Here is a 23,618-nt window from a genome sequence, read left to right on the forward strand (position 1 = left end):
AAGGTTTGGGGACCATGACCGCCGGGATTCCTTTTATTGATGTTTTTATGGTTAATGTTTACTGTACTGGCAGATGTAATAGATTCAGGTGCAATCTATTTCTATTTGGGGCGCCAATTGTCTAGTTTGCCACAGTGTTAAAAAAAAAAAGTTGTCTAATTACCTAAGGAAACCCTGATGGCATAGTGGTTAAGGGCTACAGCTGCTAACCAGAAAGTCGTCAGTTGGAATCCACCAGGCACTCCTTGGAAACCCTATGGGGCAGTTCAGTTCTACACTATGAGTGAGAACTCAACGGCAATGGGTTTTAATTACCGAAACTGTTGAGCACTCTGGAACCAGACCACCTGGTTTCAACTGTCCTGTGGGGTTTTATTTTAAAATAAATAAAGAAATGCTGAAGTTTATCATGCATACCCTCATGGAGTCATGGCAAGGTGCACAGGTAAGACCTGTGCAAGAAATTCAGTTAGGACCAGAGAATCAGGACATATTAAGATTAGTCCAGTGGTTTAGAGTCTAAATCTTTAAACATCAGATGTTTCCAATTTCACATGACTTCAAGTAACTTGATAGTTTGTGGCTTGGGAGCATTACAGAGCATACATAACAGCTCCTCTACTGTGTGTCCTTGAGCAAGTCACTTAACCCAACTCTGCCACAATTTTCCTCATCTGCAAAATAGGAAAAAGTAATAGGAAATAGTTCCCAGGATTCTGTGTGGAATTGATGAATCTGTTTAAGTAAAAACTTAGACTTGGACCTGACATATTTTAAATGCCATATGCTATTATTGTTACTCTTTTAAAGCAGACTTTTTAAAGTGGTAAGACCACTTTTTTTACTATATATACTCAGAGAAAAATTTAGATTCAGTCCAGATGGCACGTACTCTACATTATTCAATCAAAAAAACCAAACCAAACCCACTGCCGAGTCGATTCCAATTCATAGCGACCCTATAGGACAGAGTAGAACTGACCTATAGTTTCCAAGGAGAGCCTGACGATTGGAACTGCTGACCTCTTGGTTAGCAGCCGTAGCACTTAACCACTAATATCAATATATATTTAATGGTCTAACTGACAAAATGCTTCACCTCAATATGAGATTTGAAGGTTCCTTTTTTTTCACAACACTAGTGAAGTACAAATTTTCTGCTGTCTTCTACAACTCCTCTGTATACTATATATCTATGCACATGCTGACTTCAGACTTGTGGGATGTTTTGTTCCCAGGAAAGGTTCTAAAGGAATTTTATTTCCCCATGAAATAATATGCTAATTGACTTAAGGATTTAACCTTAATTACAAAAGTAATGCTTGTCCATTATAGAAACTATGGAAAATAAAAGTATAAAGAATAAAATTAAAAAAAAATATATAGTCCCACAGTCTAGGTATAATCTTTAATCATTTTGTGTATTTTCTTTATCTTTCGCATGCATTTTAACACTTGCAGTTTTTTACTCAACATGAGCATTTCCTCATGTCATGAATTTTTTTAAAAACACAACCAACCTCAAATTATGAATATGAACCCTTTTATTATTTAGATTGAATTAAACCATAATTTCTAATAGCCATATACTGTGTTTTAATCAAGCCCCTATTGATAAACATTTAGGCTGTTTCCAAATCCTCATTATTTTAAAATATTGAGCAGCCTTAAGTTCTTTTCATTTTAAATGTGGCTATTTCTTTAAGGATATAATTCTAGAAGTTGAATTTTCAGTCAACAGGTATAGTATTTTTTAAGTTTCTGGATATGAATTGCATAATTGATTTCCATAAAAATCATGAAAATTTATAATCCCATCATTAACATATATGAACACCACATTGAATTCACCTTTACCAACACAGAGTATTAGCATTAAAAAAAACCTTTGCCAATTGATAAATGGAAAGTGGCATATGACTCTTTTATTAATTTGCTTTCCTCTAATTACTAATAAAATGAGGTGGATACCTTTCAAACATTTAATGACCATTTATGTTAATTCACTCTATGCCCATTTAAATAATAATTTTAGAAAACTTTTTGAATTTTTAAGAATACAGTTGAATACAAGAATCCTTAAAAATGGTTAACTTAAATTTTGGAAATGAGAACAATTTTATTTTCTCTTTACTTTTCTACTTTGTTCTAGTTCTAGTAGGACTGTGTGCTATAATGCCAGTTACCCTAACTCAAACCCCTTCTCTGTAGGAATATCTCTTGAAAATTGCTCCTTGTTATCCATCCTACTTCACTGCTTTCATTGAGGCCTTTGTTATCTTCCCTGTGACCTTGCATTCTGGGCCATTCTCCACATTACTATCTTCCCACAAAGCACAGGGAGCTCGCTGTATTCCACCTTAATAATCTCTGCTGGATCACTATTGTCAAGCTATATAGCTTATGTACTCCTAGTAGGGAAAGTAAGACTTTTTACATTCTGGTCCTAGATCCTTCTACCACATATTTAGCCTTAGCATTTCTTCTCTATTTTTGATTCCTCCTATCCAGTTTCCAACTTTTAATCCCCATCCCTGTCCTGCTTCGACTCTTACATGCCATTTTTTCTACATGGCAAGATTTCAGTAATTCCATGACTTGCAGATGCTGTTCCCTTTGTCTGAAACTATTTTTGTCAGATAGCTTATTGCTTCTCTTCCCTTATGCTAGCATTTTTCAAACTGTGAGTTACAGCTCATTAAGAGGTTATAAAATCCATTTAGTAGATCAAGAACATTTTTTAATGGAATGGACTATAATAGAAAGTACAAAGTACGAACTTTTGTTTAAGTTGTGTGCATGTATGTGTGTTGGTTTAGGAGGTGAAATGCTTTTTTTTTTTTTTTTTCGCTGTTTTTTGTGACTTGAAAAGTTTGAAAGCTACTGTTTAATCAGCCAATTTACCTCACATCCTGTCTGCAATGCACTCCTCTTTCCCCTAGGCACAACTAATAACTCTCTTTTCTGGGTCCATACAACTTTGCTATATTTTTAGAGCACTCAACACATTGAAGAGGGCAAAAATCTATATCTCTATTAAATAACTTAACCACTCTGAACTGGAAATTTGTTTACAGATCTGTTTCATGCATACCATGTCAGGCCCTTAAGTACAGGAACCTGTCATAATAATATGATATCAAGCACTTGGCACCATAGCATCAAGGCTTCATGTAGATACTCAGTGAATGCTGGGTGGGTAATGAACACGTGAACAACAACAAAAAACTATGAATGAAACAACTTTGTCAAAGTCAGTGCTTCAGCTACTTTATTTTACAAATGGGAATTGCTATATACAAATCAATGTAAGAGTATTTATCAAAGGTCTGATATTTGGAAAGGTTTTTAAAAAGAACTTTAATCTTTGTAATGTAAGGTTGTAGTACTGCTGTTCTGATGGCTATAGAGGATTTTATACATGGTGGTGAGACGAATGTGCATGCAAAAATATGATTAATTTTCAAACTTTTATCCATTGGAACCTCGGGTTCTACCAAGTGGTTAGCGGCTTGTTTGGCATGTCCCCAGATCACTGTAGCAGCATACATATGCCACTATAATATCCAATTTTTTTTAAAAGGAAAATAATTATTCAGATACCCAGCTATTTGTGTATACGGAGCCAGACATCTGGATATTTATAAAAATGCATGGTCAGTTTATCTTTTCACTTCTTATCTGGAAGTTTTCATATATACAGACATTTGTTCATACTAATCTAACTGACAATCCATAGTCTAGCTAACTAGTTGATGGTATAACATTTTTATCATCGCTAATAAAACAGTGTCAATTACTCTATCATGCCAACATGGGAAGTCCATGTTTATTGGTGGAATGACCATCATGGTTGGAATTGTGCTTGGAAATAAATTACTGTTGAATGAATATTCACAGTCATTTTCTCATTTTTACCATGTCCTGTAAAGTGGGGAGTAACATACCTGTTTCCTCCCTAACTCACTGACACATCAAAGACGTTAGTAATTAGATATACATGGCATATCTTAAATCCCTCCTAGAAGCATAGCATTTAGAAATATTAATTTTTCACCCCATAATGCAGTTAAAAGGCAGTGAAATTGTCAGGTTTCAGAGAACATAGTCTTTTGATTCAGACAGATCAGGGTTTGAATCCCAGGTCAGTCAATAACTTGCTGAGTCAACTTGGCCGAGTTACTTAATCTCAATTAGTCTCAGTTTTATTATCTATAAAGTGGGTTATCAAAATATATAATTTTGGGTATGTTGTAGGCATTGCCGCATTGGAGGTAATATGTAAGTGCCTAACTCAATTCCTGGCATGTGGTACATTGTCAAAATGGCTGATAATTTTATGGTTATAGTTTGAAGAAAAGCATTCACTTGCCCACAATGTAAATGAACTGTTCCTTTAACTCTGAGATTAATTATACTTTCCTGTCACTTTTAGATGTGAATCAAATTCAGTCTCCTTTATTTTGGACTCATCCCCTGATTTAGGAGGTCCATCAACTTTGCACTTGAGAGCACCATTAGAGTCTACACGTTCTTTCTTCCTTCTGGGTCTCTTTCTGGCTATGCCTCAGGGAACTGGAGGGTTTCAAGTTACAAAATGAGCTTGCCTTTTGTCTTGTTGATCTCACATTGTTATGCAATTAAAGGGAAAAAAAAATCTTGATGATGCTGCCTCCCTCAGAAAGGCCACATCAAAAGTTAGAGTTCACCAAAAATAATACACACTTTTTCCTAAAACACAAACAGTTCCTTGAAAAGGATGTCATGCTGTAATTTGTTTTGTGAATTCTGTAAACCACAGAACATTTACTTACAGTCAAGTTTGACCTTTCTTTATTTTCCTTCTTTTTATGCATACAAAGCTCCATTTTCTCTTCTTTTGAGAAGAAATATAAAAGCTAACATTCTCTTTAAAGAATATATATATATATATATATTCTAGATTAGATTTTATTGGAATACTGAGTTTTATTTTTAGCCAGGGTCTTTTGGCTTTATGCAATAATATTTTATGGAACGCAATCACTTGCGTAAAGACCAGAGAGGCCCATTGAAACTTTACAGAAAGAATATTCTGTGCTGCTCTTAGGATGATGGGAAATGCAATATGTGTACTAAGCTCCACATTGCACCCCATTGAAAGGAGAAATTCCTATGACTGATTTGATGGTAGTAAAACCTTTTTAAGGATTTTTTTGGATAAAGAAAGTAATAACAAGAAATGGGCATATAATTAAGTTTCCAAATTGCATGTGTCATAAGCGTCTTATTGTCCCTCTGGAGGGGAAATTTATTGTTGACTTAGTTAGGCATTTTTTCTACTACGTGCTCCATTTTTTAAAATCAGTCTCTCCAAATTCTCTAAACAATTCTCTGCTGTTTGAGTTATAAGAACTTTTTACTGGCATTTGTGTTTTATTTCCATTCATTAAGGCACTGTTTTACAACCACCAGGTTACTATAGGAATGGAAGTAAATACAGATTTGGAAAGATACTTGTTGCAAGGTCTTGTTTTGCCTCTCTTGTGAATCATGTGGATGATGCTCTTTGTTGAATATACCTTCTTGTTTGGTAATCCAGTTGGTCTTCACCTAAGGAAATGAAGTTGGAAAGTCTGTGGTCTGCTTTGTGTGAAATCTTTTCCATAGTCTTTCTTCATTCTTTTCATGTCCTTTAAGAATACTTTGATCTAAAAAAAGATTAAAAAAAAAATAGAGAAATGAAAGAAAAAGGAAGGAAGGAAGGAAGGGAGAAATGGAGAAGGAGAAATATAAGTTAGATGTATAAAAAGTCTGCTTTGGAACTATTATAATTTCATAATGTGAAAGTGGTCTGTCAAGCCTCTCTGTAGGCACTCAAAGTAACCTTAAGGGAAACTGTATCTATTCAGGTAGCAACAGGCAATTTGCAGACTTTAAAGAAACAATCAGCGGTTCCAGTGCATTAGTTTGGAGAAGATCCCTGTGCTCCCCTCTGTGGCTCAGCATTGTTTCCTTAGGGCTTGGTCTTTGTTAACTGGATTGGAGCAAAGTGAGGGATGGAGGGCTGTTCCTTTCCAGACTTAGCTTTTACAAATTTGGGAGAACCAATTTAGTAATGCTTATGAAACTAAAGACTTGAGACCATCTGTAAGTTACTGGAGCCACATTTGAAGTCATAATAAAATATTTCTTGAAAACCACTGTTGCAAAATTATTGCCACATTTTTGGCATATTAAAATACATTATATTTATATACTTTCATAAAATAATGACTGGAAAGGGACATGTATAAACATATATACATTTCATTCCATATTTCTCAGTGAAAGAATGTTCATGTCAATAAAATTTTAATGTTAACTCTTAAATGATTCCTAGAAATTCCAAACTAAGCAAATTTCAGAATTTCCTAATTCTGTTAATTTTTCTAGACCAAATTTCAGTATAGAGTTTGACAATAGAAGAAACCTGTTAATCCTATGGCTACTCTGTTTGCATATAGTCATTAGGTAAGGATCATTTTATTCATTTCAGTAGACTAACAATTTTATGATTTTAAGCAGATTGCTATGTGTGAGTTTGAGATTTTGTCTAGGGAGCCAGAATCACACCATATTCAGAGGAACACCAAATATAATAATTGAATACTCACTGACAGTGTCCCAAAGCCAAGAAGAGAAGCTGTTGAAAAAGATTTGTCTCCCAACTCTCAAGTCAGAGACACATTGAGCAATATCTCTTAGTAGAAAATATTACTGGCTACGTGACACATTTTAGGCAAGGAGAGGCCTTACTCCTTTTAAAGATTCATTCTTTTGAAAAACACAGTGCTCTAAATTAGTGTTGGCATTTTAATGTATTAAAATATACAAACTTACTAAATGTCATATTTAAACTCTGATCAAAATAATTGACTTTCTGGACTAAAAATACATATTACTAGTTTTACATATATATATACATTATGTATCTGTGTACATATATATTATATATAAACCTGTTGATGTTCAATCAGTCCCTACTCATAGCAGCCCTATAGGACAGAGTAGAGCTGCCGCATAGGATTTCCAAGGAGCGGCTGGTAGATTTGAACTGCTGACCTTTTGATTAGCAGCTGAACACTTAACCACTGCACAACCAAGGCTCTATTATAAAAAAATATATATATATACCTAGATATATATAAATATGTATGTAGTTGTCCAAAAAGTTTATCTTTTTAATTAGGGATATATGTGTATGTAAATGGAATAATATAAAATAATAATATAATCAGATCTTAAACCTATTATTATGCTCACTTTTAAAATGTGCTATTTGTACATAAGTCCTTAGCTCACAGTTGATGTTGAGTCAGTTCCAACTCACGGTGACCTATGTGTGTCAGAGTGGAGCAGAACTCCATGTAGTTTTCAATGGATGATTTTTCAGACGTTAGATCGCCCGGGCTTTTTTAAGAGGCACTTCTGGGTCAACTCAAAGCTCCAACCTTTCAGTTAGCAGCCGAACACTTTATCTGTTTACACCACCCAGGGACTCCTTTAGTGCAGTCAGGCAATATAAACTTGCTAATGTCATGTTTAGAACTTCAGTCTCTTTAGAAGTGACAGTTCTGCTCTAGGAATAAGCTCATAAAAACTTAGTTCCTGGAATGACATAGTTTGCTTCAGACGCAACAATCTAGAGTCATCAGGGGAAAGATGACTTGAAAGGGTAAGGGCAAAACAGAGGGTACTGTAACATACAAGATTTTGACTAGACGTTGAACTTCAGGCAATAATTTTCCTTATCAAATGTAAAAGAAAGAGGGAGAACAAGAATGGGAAATGTGCCCCTTTCATTTGGTAATTATGGAACATAAAAGAATCATAGAATGTGAGAGTTGCATGTGATTTTAGAGACCACATAAGTGAATTCCTCCCTTCCCCCTTTCGTCTTATAGTTGGGGAAATTGAGGCGACTTCCTAAGGTCACATAATTAAGGGTAGTATCAAGAACAAATTAGATGTCATAAGTCAAGTCCAGTGTTCTTTCCATTCTACTACTGTTCTTCACTGAAGTCATAGGATGCAATCCTGGGATGCATCCAGTGGGAAACGTTGCAGAATTTGACCACATTTTTGAAAGTTTTTGGAGAAGCTGCACTTAATTTCTTCTTCCCCGTCTCTTTTATTCAATGCCAGATGGTTAAAGAATAGCATCCTCTGCACTGGCAGATACCATACTAAAATGCTTAATTTTAGGAGAGGAAAATAGAGAAGAACAATATGGTAAAGAAATAGAAAGCACATCACATATTTGAGAAATAGCAAGGAGCAGTGTGAATATAGTCCTTGGGGAATGTGGCAAGAGATGGAGTCAGAGAGGTGATGGGCAGCACCATGCAGAGACTTGTGAGACATTTAAAAAACCCTTACTTTTAATGCCAGAGAAATAGGGTTAAATGGAGATCAACTTGTCTGCTTTGTTGAGAATCGAGTGTAGAGGGATAAAAGGAGATGTAGTTTTTTTTTTTTAGGGATCCTAGGTGAGAGATCATGGTGACCAGGGTGGTAACAGTGGAGGTGTTGACACACAGTAAGTTTCTGAATATATTTTGATAGTGGAAACAATAGAATTTCCTGATGGATTTGATATGGGCTTGTCTTAGTTATCTAGTGCTGCTATGACAGTCTCTCACAGTTTAGGAGGCTAGAAGTACGAATTCAGGGTGCCAGCTCTGGAGGGAGGCTTTCTCTGTCAGCTCTGGGGAAAGATCCTTGTCATCATACTTCCCCTAATGTAGGAAATTCTCAGTGCAGGGACCCCAAATCCAAAGAACACCGTCTGCTCCTGATGCTTCTTTCTTGATGGCCTGAGATCCCTCTCCATGCTGCTCAGTTCTCTCTTTTATATCTCAAAAGATATTGACTCAAAATACAACTTAATCCTGTAGATTTAGTCTTTCCTCAAGAACATAACTGCCTCTAATCCTGCCTCATTAACATCATAGAAGTTAGAATTTACAACACATAGGAAAATCACATCAGAGGAGACAAAGATGGGAAATGAAGGCAATAAAGACGAAGGGGTAGGGAAAGAGAAAAAGAGATGTGTGTGTGTGTGTATGTATGTGCGTGTGCGTGTGCGTGTGCGTGTTTTGGGGTATGTGAGAAGATGGAGGGTGAAAAATAAGGGAAGAAGAGCAGGACTTCCTAGGGTGGAGAACACCAATTATAACTGGTGAGAAGATGTGCGGGCACTTAGCCTCTTCCGCAGAAGTGTGCATGATGGCCCTTGTTGTGTGCTTCTCACAAGGACCCCCCTGGTCGAATGGTGAGTGAGGTGCTGGAGAAGGTCCTGAAGTGCTAGCAGCCACAACAACTGCCTGGAACCTGCTTTAGCAGCCACTCTCTGATGTGCTGCCTTCCATACTTGTCCAAGCATGAACTGTCATGAAGAGTTTTCCCTGGGCACACCTTCCCTTGCACTCAATGCACAAACATAGGCAGATGAATGAAAGAATGCTCAGGTTGAAACGTGCACTTTTATTTTTGTAAGAAAAACCTGAAAGAAAAGAGGTCCTTGTACCATTTGAAAGTGTATAATTTTATAATCTGATCCTTTTTAGCGCTGACCTACAATTAAACAATAAAGGAAAATGTAGGCTTGGATTTTCACCTATAATTCGTATTCACATGATTATAATATGCCATTATAAATTATACAGGGGATCAAAATCTGCTCTCTCAGAGGTCAAAAAGACTCATAATTCTAAAGGACACTAAAATACTCACCCTGATTGATAGAGATAGGTATTACATAAATCAGATCATGTCACAGCCCTACTCAAAAACTTCCGGTTTCCCTTCTTGTTCAGAATGAAATCCAAAGTCCTTGCAGTGATCTACAAGGCCTTACAGAAACTGGCTCTATGCCTCCTTTCTGATTCCATTTCCAGCCACCTTCCCTCTCATTCATTTTGCAGCAGGCATAATGACAGCTTTGTGATGTCTTCAGTACACCAAAGGCCCTCCTACTTCAGGACTCTTCGCACTTGCTATTCCCTCAGCTGAGTGCTCTTCCTCAAAATTCCACTTGATCTACCTCCTCACTTTGTATAGTTCTCTGTTCCATTGTCACCACCTCAGAGTGGCCTTCTCTGCCCACCTATATCTATATCTGCACCGCCTATGATTTTCTATCTACTTACTCTATTTTATCTTTCACCTTAGTCTTTGCTCCATGCTTGCTGGTTTTTGTTTTAAATATGTACTGCCTTTCTCTCCTATTAGAACGTAAACTCCATGAAGGCAAGACTTTGCTTCTCATGAAGGGCTTTGTTTGCTGCTAATCCCTCACTGTACCAGTATTTGGCATATAGCAGGTGCTTGAAGAAGTTTGTTGAGTGAAAAAAGTGAATGAATTGACTTTTTGATGCATTGACATGATAGTCCACCTTCGAGTTCTTACAACACTCCACCACCTTGGCTTCTTCAACATTGACACTTTACTGACTCTGTTCTAGTCATTTAAGGTTTGGGATTGGCATGCCTTCATAGCCTCTTCTGCAAATGCTACCTGATATGTACCGTATGCTGTGGTCATATCAAACTAATTGCCACAATCCTCCATACCCTTTCAAATTCCTATGCCTTCGCTCTTGCTAATCTACTTGTCTGCAATGTGTTCTTTACTTGCTGTACTTGGCAGCCTCCTATATTAATGCACAAACTCACTTTTCAAGTCCCTTACTCTGGTGGATTTTCTTCATACTGCCTTCCTCCATGGTGGCTGCTAACTCCTGTCTCTGTCTTGGTACACCGTTTGTACCATGTCATACTGCAAAGACGTTTGTTTCCCATCTGCCTTTCCTTGGAATCTATGAACTCATTTAGGGCAGATCTACAGTTTAATTGCCTTTTTTTGAATACTCGCACCATCCTATTGCCTCCCACATACTAGAGACTCAAGAAATGACTGCTGAATGAATAAAAAAAAAAATTGTCAAATAACAATATGGGTTAAAATGCTTTGGACGCTTTAAAATTTGAGTTGAAAGCTGAAGAGCTGAGCCTTTTGTCTTCCTTTGAGCAGAGCAGTGCTCCTCTGGTGCTCCTTCCCTGCAGCTGAGCGTGTCAAATGAGTGGGTAGCATTGTAGACTGTTCACTCAGCACATGCCGGGTGAGTCACGGGACATCATTAGTGTGGTTCAGCTTAAGCACAGCACATGGCTCAATGTCAGTGTAACCAATTGTTGGCCCAGCAATTGGAGATGAACTCGTTCCAGAGGTCTGATTCTAACTGAGGAGGTTCTGAATCAGAATCAAGTGTCACAGAAAGAAATTCAGAATAGAATGCCTTTGTCCCCATACTGTGTAGGAGCACCCTAGTATCTGGTCCCATAATCTGTTGTTGTGTGCCGTTCAGTTGATCCCAACTCCTTGCAACCTTATATGACAGTGTAGAACTGCCCCATAGGGTTTCCTTGGCTATAATCTTTATGGGAACAGATCACCAGGTCTTTTCTTCCACAGAGCAACTGGTGAGTTCGAACCGTCAACCTTTTAGTTAGGAGCCGGGCCCTTAACTCTTGCACCACCGGGGATCCTTGGTCACATAATACATGCCTCTATTTATTTTTATGGGCTCAATGCACTCTCTCTAGGATAAATTTCACTGGGGAGAGAACATGCAAAGAAGGGAGAGATAGTTGCTTCTTCAAGAAGAGCATAGAAGATCTTCAGTGGTCAAGTGAAGATGAGAAAGCATATGTTGTTTATTGGTAGGTGCCGTCGAGTCAGTTCCGACTCATAGTGATCCTGTGCACAACAGAACGAAACACTGTCCGGTCCTGTGCCATCCTTACAATTGTTGTTATGCTTGAGCCCATTGTTGCAGCCAGTGTGTCAATCCACCTCGTTGAGGGTCTTCCTCTTTTCCGTTTACCCTGTACTTTGACAAGCATGATATCCTTCTCTAGAGACTGATCCCTCCTGACAACATGTCCAAGGTATGTAAGACGCAGTCTCGCCATCCTTGCCTCTAAGCAGCATTCTGGCTGTACTTCTTCCAAGACAGATTTGTTCATTCTTTTGGCAGTCCATGGTATATTCAATATTCTTCGCCAACACCACAATTCAAAAGCGTCAGTTCTTCTTTGGTCTTCCTTATTCATTGTCCAGAAATCACATGCATATGATGCGATTGAAAATACCATGGCTCGGGTCAGGTGCACCTTAGTATTCAAGGTGACATCTTTGCTCTTCAACACTTTAAAGAGGTCCTTTGCAGCAGATTTACCCAATGCAATGCATCTTTTGATTTCTTGACTGCTGCTTCCATGGCTGTTGGTTGTGGATGCAAGTAAAATGAAATCCTTGACAACTTCAATCTTTTCTCCATTTATCATTTATCATGCTCATTGGTCCAGTTGTGAGGATTTTTGTTTTCTTATGTTGAGGTGCATATATGCTATTATTATTGCATCTATTATTTCTTTGAGGAGCTCTGGTCGTACAATGGTTAAGTGCTCAGCTTCTAACCTAAAGGTTGGCAGTTCAAACTCACCCAGCCTCTTTTTGAGAAGAAATAACCTGGCAATCTGCTTCTGTAAAGATTATGGCAAGAAAACACAATGGGGCAGTTCTGTTCTGTCACATGGGTCTCTCTGAGCCAGAATAGACTCGACAGTACCCAATAATTATTTGTTTTCTCCCAAAGTAACGCATGTAAAAATCATGCCTCTTGTTCGTGGACTCCAGCCATCTCTCTCTTACTCTCTCCTACTTCCTGGGTCCTGTGCCTTTCAATTCTTTTGGCTTACTTTGTTTTACAGAAGTAACAACACATTATTCACAAAGTGTTCATTAGCATTAAATTTCTGAACCATTTGTGTGTCTTAAAATATCTTTATTTCAGTCATACAATTGATTATTTGTTTGGCTGGAAAATGGAGGTAGAATTAAAAGTTAATTATTTTCCCTCTAAACTTAAGGACATTCAGTGTTGCTGATTGATGCCAATCTCATTTTGTTTCTTCTGAGATGTCTTTTTTTTTTTTTTCTCTCTCTTTCAAGGATCTCTGGGGATTTGAAGTTTCATGAAATTATGTCTGCTTGCATTTTTTTTTATACATTATGCTTTGCGCTCGGTTGGACTTGTCACATCTGTAGACTTGAATCATTCTTCAGTTCCTAAAAATTATCTTCCTTTGTTAGTTAATAATTTTCTACTCTCTTTTTCTTAGCTCTCTCTGTGACTCCTGTTATTCAAATATAGGACTTTTGCATTGATCTTTTGTTTCATATTTCCCCACTTATTTTATATTTTATCTATTTGCTTCCATTTTTAAGAAATTTCTTAAACTGTATTTTTTCAAACCTTGCATTTTTTTTTTTATAATTATGCAGTCACAGCTTTTGTCGCTGTTTTCCTAGTTCATTGATTATTCTTTTTGTCATAACAACATGCCTTTGTTTTAAAGATAAAATATTTTCTTGAAGTTCTTTGAGATTATTATTTCTGTTCCCTGGACTTGTTATTTCCTCCAGGGTCATTTATTTTTATGTTTATTTTGATCTTTTATTTTTCACATTTTAGGTCTCATGTGCTAGGAAAATTTCTGTTTTTCTCCTCATATTTAAGAAACTAGTAACTGTGTGAGTTTTCCCTGTGTAAATAGATCAATTGGGAGCCCTAGGAGTTACACAGACACAATTATAGGCATGTCTACTTTAACTGGAAAAAAATCCATCAGCTGATGCATTTTTTTTTATTTTTCATTTTTTCTTACTTTTTTGGGTAAATTCAAATATATAGGATGAGTCCTGCAAGATGGAACATTTTGAAAATCTGTAAGAAATTATAAAATCCATGTTTGTGGGTTCTAGAATGATCTGCATAAGAAAGTGCTATTTGCTTCAGTCAGAAACCAGTAGATGTTGTATATCCTGAGCTACAAGGCATAGGAAGATAACATTTCCCCTGCAAGTAGGTAAGATATATTTATTAACAAAATAGTTGTATGCGAATGAAAATATACTGCATTCCATGCTAATTTTCAAGTAATAGACCAAATTTCTTCTAGTCTATTCTAGAGTTAGATGGAAATTTATAAAAACATTTTGATGGGGGAATGGTTTTTGTACCTTTCTGTTTCTTAATTTACTGTCTCATTTTAATGGAGTATGACATCCAGATGGAAAACGTGGGGGTGTAGTGGTCAAGTGCTACGGCTGCTAACCAAAGGGTCGGCAGTTCGAATCCTCCAGGCACTCCTTGGAAACTCAATGGGGCAGTTCTACTCCATCCTATAGGGTTGCTATGAGTCGGAATCCACTCGAGGGCACCGGGTGTTTTTTTTTTTTTTTTAACATCCAATAGCTTCCTTCAAAAATTACTTAGAGCAGATGCTACTTTTAAAAAATATTTTGAATATCTAAGTCTCCATAGCTCTACTCTCACATTGATTGTCAGTTTGGATGGACCTGGAATTCTTAATTAAAAAAAAAAATCCTTAAAATTTTCCTCAAATGTATCCTAAATGTAGCCTCTAAATCTCTGATCTGTTCTTGGCAATTTTCCATGTCTGTTTTATGTTCTACTTTCTGAGAGAAGTCATCAACTTTGTCTTCAAAACTGCTCATCAAATGTTTTTTTTAATATTTTTTGTTTCCTTTGATTGTACCCTCTGATTTTATTAAAAAAAAAAATTTTTGTTTTTTTTTTAGTTGTGCTATTTTACTTCTTTAAGAATAATTCAACTTTTTGAAATTCTGGTTTCTTTTCCTTATTTTATCTGTGTTTTTAAGCTCACTTTCCTGTATTTCCATGTCAGTTTTGTTCTGTCTTTTATGTAAGAGCCTGTCTGCAAACAAATAGGGGCCGTCCACTCGTATTTCAGAGAGGGACACAGAAAAGATAAGTGGGAGCTATGTGTGCCTCAGCTGAGCTTTTTGACTGGAGAATTCACCAGTCAAAAGGAAGATTGGAAGAAGACCTGCCTGTTTTTTCTGTTTTCTTGTCGCCCAGCTAGTTTCTCCAGAAAGAGAAGAATCAGCTTGCTTTTCATGAAGTTCTCTCTGTAGACATTTATGTTTAGCTTTCCCCTCTGTAGATCATCTGTATGCTTTCATATTCTAAAATTATGTTAACAACCTTTTGTCGCCTGTTTCTCCTCTCCAATCTCTTTGTCCTTCAAAAAACAAATATATGTATGTATATATATATGTGTATGTATTTAGTGTCCATCTATAGAGAGATGCCTTTATGGAAAAGGTAATCAATCTGTACCTTGAAGGATTAGTAAAGATTAACCAAAAGCCAAACCCATTGCCATCGAGTCCAACTCATAGCAACCTTAAAAGGCAGAGTAGGACTGCCCATAAGGTTTATAAGGAACGGCTGGTGGATTCAAACTGCTGACCTTTTGGTTAGCAGTCAGATGCTTTAAATACTGTGCCACCAGGGCTACAAGTAAAGATGGGACAAGTGTAATTGTCTGGGGAGTAAAGGTGTGGAGGGAAGAAGCCTTTCCAGATAGAGGGAAAGAAACAAAAAAAGAAACTAGTTTGTGGGGGAGTCGATTCCGACTCTTAGAGACACTTTAGGCTTTCCAAGCAGTGGCTGGTGAGTTTGAACGGCCAACCCTCTTAACCACCACACCACCAGGGAATAGAGGGAAAGCAGATGGAAAATTGATTTTTATGATACATATGATAGGATGGGGAACCTTGTATAACTGTCTACCTACCCATTTTCGTAACAGTGTTGTTTGTTCTCTAAGGTGTTCATAGGATTAATCTAATTAAATAGGTAAGATAAAACAGACTTATTTGTCTGCGGGGACTTATTTCAATATATTATATTTCAGCAACATACATCACATGGTTATTTCACTCAGAAGAAAAATAGTGACTTGATTATATGTGACACTTTTATGAAAATTAAAATGTAAGAATCGGTAATATTGGGAAGGGAAAGAATTGAAGATTTTTCACCTGATAATGCAGGATATATATTGAAAAAAAAAAAAAGATTAAATTGTACATGTTGTTGTTGTGTGCTGTTGAGTTGATTCCAACTCTTAGCAACAATATAAGATAGAGTAGAGCTGCCTTGCAGGTTTTCCAAGGCTGTAATCTTTTTGGAAGCAGACTGGCACATCTTTTGTCCATGGAGCAGCTGATGGGTTTAAATCGCCAACCTTTCAGTTAGCAGCCGAGTGCATAACTCCTGCTCTGCCAGGGCTCCTTAGTAAACAAAATTAGGTTATTTAGTTTCACTGATGGTGACATTTCAGATTTGTCTTTCCAATTATTGGAAGGACTAATATAGAAGACATTTACATATGCATTTATGAGCTTGAAGGATTGAATTTTGATGACAGTAATGGAGTTATTAGAAATAATATTTCATACAGTCTTATATCTAGGTAGGCTTCAAATAAATATTAAAGTATTATGGTACAAATTTTATTTAATATCTGATATTTCATAGGCATCAACGGATATTAAAACTATAACAAAATAATAGCAAAAACAACTTACTTAAACCTCTTATCTCAGTCTCTGCATGTAAATTAATAATGATGAGAAATAGCAGTGAGATAATTTTCCTCTTTGATTTCGGTTTATAACTTTGACAACTTGTTTAGGACATGCAATTACAAGTTTTATCATAAAATTAATAGGCAATCATTGTAGAAAATCTGGGAAATACAAAAAGAATTTCAAATTAAAAGAACTCAATTATCTCACTAGGAAGCATTGGGTTTGTAGTGACGGAAAATTTGGCATTGGATATTAGTGATGGGTGCACAGCATGATTGATGTAATTGATGATACTGAATTGTACATGTGAAAAATGTTGAACGGGCAAATTTGTGTTATCTATATTTCCAAACCAAAATAAACACCCAAACCCATTGCGGACTCACAGTGACCCTATAGGACAGAGAAGAACTGCCCCATAGGATTTCCAGGGAGAGGCTGGTGGATTCAAACTGCCTACCTTTTGTTAGCAGCCACTGCGCCACTAGGGCTTCTATCTATATTTCTACAACAATAAAAAAAGAATGAAATAAATATGTATTAAAAAAGGATAACGATTTTAATATTTGGTTTAGTTATTTTTCACAGAAGCACACACAATGGAGATATAGTTTTAATTTCAATACAGTATGAGATTTCCTCATTTCATTAAATAGTCTTTAACAATTGAATCAATGATGGCATACTGGTCTTAAAGCCTCCAATAAAAAAAAAAAAATCATTTTATAAAGCCCAGTACCATTCATTAGTTTATTCTGTTTTTAAACCAGCGCTGAGGAGAAAGGGGTTAAGGAGCCCTGAGACAATAGAGGTAAGTGCTGAAGTGTCTGAGTGGGCCAGCAGGGGTTTCTGTCAAGGGATGAGGCTGCCACATTCCTAGTGTGTCTGACCTTAGACTCACTTAACATTATAATCTGGATTCTATTAAGGAAATTTCGTGTTTTTCCTTTGCAAGACTCACCCCCTACCACGACAAATATTTAAATTTTTTTTTTTTTTTTAAAGTCGGGAAAGCAAACTTTTTCCCAAAAGAAATTTATAGTTCAAATTTACACCAAGTTCTCACTAACTGGAGCAAGCCAGGTTTTCACTAAAACTTCGGCTTTCCTCTGTAAAACATTAGTCACTCCCTTGGAAGAAGCAGTTTTTTTTTTTATAGACCATGGGATAAAATAACCACAGATGTGCAGTAATAGGATGGACTTTAGAATGTACCTGCAAAGCATTTTTTTTTTCAGTTAGAGAAAAAAAAAAATGAAATAAAAAAAAAAAAAGACTGAATTAGAATGCTTACAAAGAAAAAAACTGATTTAGCATTAAGGAAATGATTAGTTTTTGATCCATTGAAATAGTGTTTTCTTTTCCTTTGCTTTATACTTCGGAAGTTCTTGAGGTTGTGCCAGTCATTTGCACTGAATGATTTTGAAAAGTATTCACTGCTCCCATGTGTAATTGGTTGCTTTTCTTATTGTGCAGAACTGTAGTGACGCCTGTGGCCAAAGAGTTTGATCCTGACATGGTCCTAGTTTCTGCTGGATTTGATGCATTAGAAGGCCACGCCCCTCCTCTGGGGGGTTACAAAGTGACAGCAAAATGTAAGTATGTCATTTTGGACTTTATGAAATGCTGTGATACCAAAACATCTTTTAAGTCTTTAAGACAGAAAACATTTTTTATGCCTGCGTCTAGTACACTTTGGTGAGACATTTGAAAATGTTTCAGACAGTGTTTATTGTTCAGTCAGATTCTTCTGTCTGAAGCCATTGGCCTTTAAAAAAATGAAGTTAATTTTTTTTCCCTTGGTGGACTTGACATGACATTACAGAAACTTTATGCTTTTCAGAAGTTCCATTTTGCCATTTAAAGGCAGAAATGATAGGGCGTTTGTTTAAAATATGCTGAATGACTTGAGACATAATGAATCTAGAAAAGCTACTGGCTTTTTTGCAAAGACAATAGAAGTCACTGTTTCATTTCATTGTGCATGGTTAAATAAACCCAGTTGCATCAAGTCGATTCCAACTCATGGCGACCCCATGTAGGTCATAGTAGCACAGTGCTTCATAGGGCTTTCAATGAGTTTTTGGAAGTAGATCGCCAGGCCTTTCTTCCGAGGCTCCTGTAGATGGACTTGAACCTCCAACCTTTCAGCTAGATTGGAGCATGTTAACTGTACCACCCAGGAACCTGTTCTAATAATGTTCCTCCAGGTTTGAATACAAAAGCGTACTTCCTCCTTGCTCAGAGGCTCTGTGTATGCCTACAAGCAGCCTTCGAGATCAGCACTGGTTTTCTGTTGTGTTGCAAGGATTAACTTTTTTGGCTGGGTTCCTTAGCAATTAGACACCAACTGAAGAAATGAATTTTGTGTAACACTACTTGTGAATAATATAACCTAATGGAATCTGGCTAGAAAGAGGATTTAAAATGATTTCCTTGCTTTGTGAGTGTGCAAATGAGGTGTATGTGTAGTCTGCACATACACTGCAAATCTAGATATCCATAAAAAGTAAAAAAAAAAAAAAGAAAAGGATCCCCTATTGTAGGAAGAGTTGAAAAAACAAACAAAGCAAAAACAACCAAATAGTTTTAACTGGGAGAAGTGAGTTTGGAGCAAGTGTGTTTTATTAATTTGAAAACAACCAAAGAAACAGCATCATGTCAACCTTTGTCTGTAGCTGGGTTCTCATGTGAGAGTTTTCTGCACTCTAATTGTTCCAGCAACATTGTTAGGTAGTACCTATTTTTAACATCTTTTTTTTTTTATTATTTGCACAGTGTTCTTGGTGCCTTGTCGTCTACTGAAAACATTAAAAGAGGCAACTCCACAGAGACAAAGCATAATTATTCACAATTTTGGTCAAATTGGATAGAGAAGTGTTTGTTCGTATCAAATGTCTTTATGATCCTTTCCTCTCGCCCTCCCCTCATGGAAGTCTGCTTAAATGGCAGGCAGCCTTTCCAATGAAGATAAACCTCATTTGAGTCAAGACAGGTGAATAGTTAAAATAAAGGAAAAAAAAAGAAAGCACCTCAAATAAAGATAAACCCAAACAATATAAAACACATGGAGACCAAAGATGGAAATCTAGAAAAGGCGCTCTCTGCCATTGAATTCAGGAACCTCCCTCAGAAGGGAGGAATGTCTGTCTTTGAGTGTTTCTGCTTGCCAAGTGAGCAGGTTGTAACCAGTCCATTTCTTAGAACTAGCTGGCAGGGACTGATCCTTTCGTTTGCCGGTTGGCTTATTTCTCGCCAAGTCATATTCAAATCTCCAATGCCACTTTGGAAGATAGAATAGAAAGTAGGAGTAATACGGTTTCCTTTGGTCATAGACCTAAGAAACATGGTTTCTGTGTTGTGTTAGCTTTAGTACAGTGCATTGAGACTTTCAATTATTGTGTTTTCTTAAACATTTGGGGGAAACTGTTCATTGCTGTCTACCCCAGGGTAAGTTTGTCTATAATTTCTCCAAACCCTTTTTGATATGTTTCTCTCCTTTGATATTTTTTCTCCTCTAGAAACCATAGGCTTTCTCAATAGATGCCTTGTTTCCTAAAAAAAAAAAAAAAAGGCGTAAGTTATAAGTGATTTAAGAACTCTTTGTTGAATATTTGCGTTTTAATAAAGGAAAGATATACAATGAGGAGAGAGAATCTTAAAGCCTGAAGAGATCATAGTAAAATTGCCTAGAACATTTTACCTATCTTTTAGATGAGGAAATTCTTATTTTATTTCACTATCTGAAATAACTAAATTAAAACTTAAGTGTTATCCTGAATTTGCAATTAGATGAAATTGCATGAGCCTTTTACTGGATTTCATCCACTAAAGAGAAGACATTTTTTATGAAAGCATGGAAACAGAGAACTCAAATGCACATTAGAGAAGCCACATGGGTGCCCAAGACCTTAATTTCCACAAACACAGTCCATGATAGACACTAACTAGTCCCATGATCCCTAAATGTAAAACAACAGAGCATCATAGCAGGGCAACTCTCTGTATATATCATCTCATGTAGGTATATGTTTGCCAGCTATATTTTCTACAGAAACTGCTAGAATTAGATAGAAGCTAGAATTTCTGGACCGCTTTACAGTTATTCCCCAAATGTCTCACTATTGGGTCTCTTTTTTTGCTTTCTAACAACCTGGCAGATACATTTACATTGCTTCGGTTTGAAAGTTCTGGTAGACAATTAATACCTTGTTCTCACTGTCCTATGACAGAATTTATCCTCCATCTGAAGAGGGTCGGGGGCGTCCCAGAATAAGGCTATAAATGGGCTAAAACCTAAAGTTAAAAGTTGGTAGAAAATACAGAAATAAATACCTCTCCTAATGTTTCTTAATTGTGCTAAAACACATCCCTGCCCCAAGTAGAACATTTGACAATTTTTGAGGGGCCTTAGGATGATATCCCATTGGAGATGCTAACGTTTTCTTTTCTAAGCACATTGAATTAAGCAATAATTTTTAATAATTTTGTTCAAGATCTCTGAAAGGAAAAGAGAAATGAACTAGTGTTTTTAAATACTTAATTAGCTATCCGATTTCTTAAAAATTGGAATTGGTGTTTTAACAAAAGTCTTAGCCCAAATATAAAGGCAATTGAAAATTGAAGATTAATTCTTGGTTAGTTTTATTTTTCTTCTTTCTCTCCTCTCTTCTGTCCTCCTTTCCTTACATATGAAGTGTTCTCAGTTGTGAAACTACAACAGTCATATTCAGATTGGTTTGTGTGAAATTAAAAAAATATATATGTGAATTAGTTATTTAAAATCTATGCTGTTCTTTTGATGAAACACTAGGCATAAGGCCCAAACTGAAGGGAATGTCTAGCTTTGTGTCCTGCCCTAAAACCTAACCTACCTCAAGCTTTACCTTGAAGTTATCAGTTTATTTCTCTTAAGGTACAGATTCAGATCTAACTGTCTTCTGGTTACGGTTTAAGAAGGTTGTCATGGCAGCTGAGTGGCATGTTCAGGTGATAAAATTGATTGACCATAATACCATGCAGCTCAGTATGTCACCTCTCTACACATTTTATTTGGGCCCATGGAGCTGAAGACAAGCTCTGTCAGAAGTAAGTACTTTTCGGTAAAGTTGACTTCTTTTCTTCTCACTGATGTTACTACACCTATCTTAAAATATCCCTTACTTTCTAAGTCTCTGATTTCCTGTCCACTCTCAAATACTATAAAGGACCCGATCACATTTACTTTTGTATTTTACTTATTACCTGATTCGTACTTTTTAAAGTGTGTGAATTTCAGCAAATGTAATAGTTCCACTTGAGTGTTCCATCTTTGATTATTTATCCCTAATTGCCAAATCAATGATTTGTCTCCTCATAATAGAAGTTCTGGCCACAGAAAATGGGTGTGGGAAAAAAAGAGGATATCTACAAAACAATAATTCTTGAAGAGTCAAGGTTAAAGTGCTGCAGTTATTTTATATTAGCATGGAAGTTGAGAGAATATCTCCTCATCCAGCTACACCAGATTAACGTCTCTTATTTATCTCTGCTGTGTCCGCAGAAGCTGGCCTAATGCCCGCTAACCAAAAAAAGCCAAACCTATTGCCATTGAGTTGATTTTGACTCATAGCAACCCTATAGGACAGAGTAGAACTGCCCCATAAGGTTTCTGAGGAAAGCTTGGTAGATTCCAACTGCTGACATTTTGGTTAGCAACCATGCTCTTAACCACTACACCAGGGCAGTAGAAATAATTTCTTCTTATTATTATATGTTTTTTTTTATGAATGACTAAAGCTAAAATGAACTCATGATCTTTTAAGCAAATCAAACGCTTTCTTCCATAATATTTGATGTTACTTGAATTAGAATTTCACTTCTTTTTTTTTTTTTTTTTTGGTCATTGCTATCCCCATTACTCCCACTACCTTCTAGATCTGGGACCACATATTTATACCTCCTATAATATTTTTAGTTAACACAAACTTGTGTTTCTGACAATTGTTTCTGACAGTTATCACTTGTTTAAATGTCCTTTTAATAGAAGTATTATTGAAAAGAATGTAAGCATTAAATGGGAAAGTCATGGTTTCCTTTTAACAGCAGGCCTTGGGCAAAAGAGCTGAGTCCCAACTGTTAAAGGCTTCCAGATAAACTCAGTTTGTCCCTGCTTAGAAAAGCAGGACAGTGGGAGATGATTGAATCCTTATATAACACATTTGAAATAACCATGAAAAATTAAAGAGAGTACAAATGAGCTCATCTTGGTATCAGAAGATCTATGTTCAAATCACACCTTTGCTCTTCACTAATTATGTGATCACATTGAGAAGAATGGGAATTCCTCACAACTGGACCAATAAACACCATGATAAACAGAGAAAAAATTGAAGTTTTCAAGGATTCATTTTACTTTGATCCACAGTTAACACCCATGGAAGCAGCAGTCAAGAAATCAAAAGACATATTGCATTGGGAATTCTGTTGCAAAGGACCTCATTAAAGTGTTGAAAAGCAAAGATGTCACCTGGAAGACTAAGGTGCACCTGACCCAAGCCATAGTATCTTCAGTCGCATCATATGCATGTGAAAGCTGGAAAATGAATAAGGAAGATCGGAGAAGAATTGATGCCTTTGAATTGTGGTGTTGATGAAGAATATTGAATATACCATGGACTGCCAAAAGAATGAACAAATCTGTCTTGGATGAAGTACAACCAGAATGTTCCTTAGAAGCAAGGATGGCGAGACCGCATCTTACATACTTTGGCCATGTTGTCAGGAAGGATCAGTCCCTGGAGAAGGACATCATGCTTGATAAAGTACAGGGTTAGTGGAAAAGAGGAAGACCCTCAACGAGAAGGATTGATACAGTGGCTGCAACAATGGGCGCAAGCATAACAACGATTGTAAGGATGGCACAGGACTGGGCAGTGTTGTGTTCTCTTTTCCGTGGGGTCATTATGAGTTGGAACCAGCTCTACAGCACCTAAAAACAATAACAATTATGTGATCAAGTTAGATTCTTTATTGGCCAGTAAAGCATTGGGTGGGTGGAAGGGAGATGATAATTAAACCTAAACCACAAGTAAGAACTAAGATCAGGGATGATTTATGTATT

At 36.6% G+C, this 23,618-nt stretch overlaps 1 protein-coding gene across 1 annotated transcript in view; it reads left to right on the forward strand.

Moving 5' to 3' along the window:
• Positions 1-23,618, forward strand: part of HDAC9 (histone deacetylase 9) — a 794,698-nt gene that overhangs the window by 647,633 nt on the left and 123,447 nt on the right. Inside the window, exon 22 of the mRNA XM_023544374.2 lies at positions 17,993-18,111. Within this exon, the coding sequence (XP_023400142.2) occupies positions 17,993-18,111 (119 nt within the window). The remainder of the gene's footprint in view (positions 1-17,992; positions 18,112-23,618) is intronic.

The sequence above is a fragment of the Loxodonta africana genome, chromosome 8, assembly GCF_030014295.1.
Source record: "Loxodonta africana isolate mLoxAfr1 chromosome 8, mLoxAfr1.hap2, whole genome shotgun sequence".
NCBI lineage: Eukaryota > Metazoa > Chordata > Mammalia > Proboscidea > Elephantidae > Loxodonta > Loxodonta africana.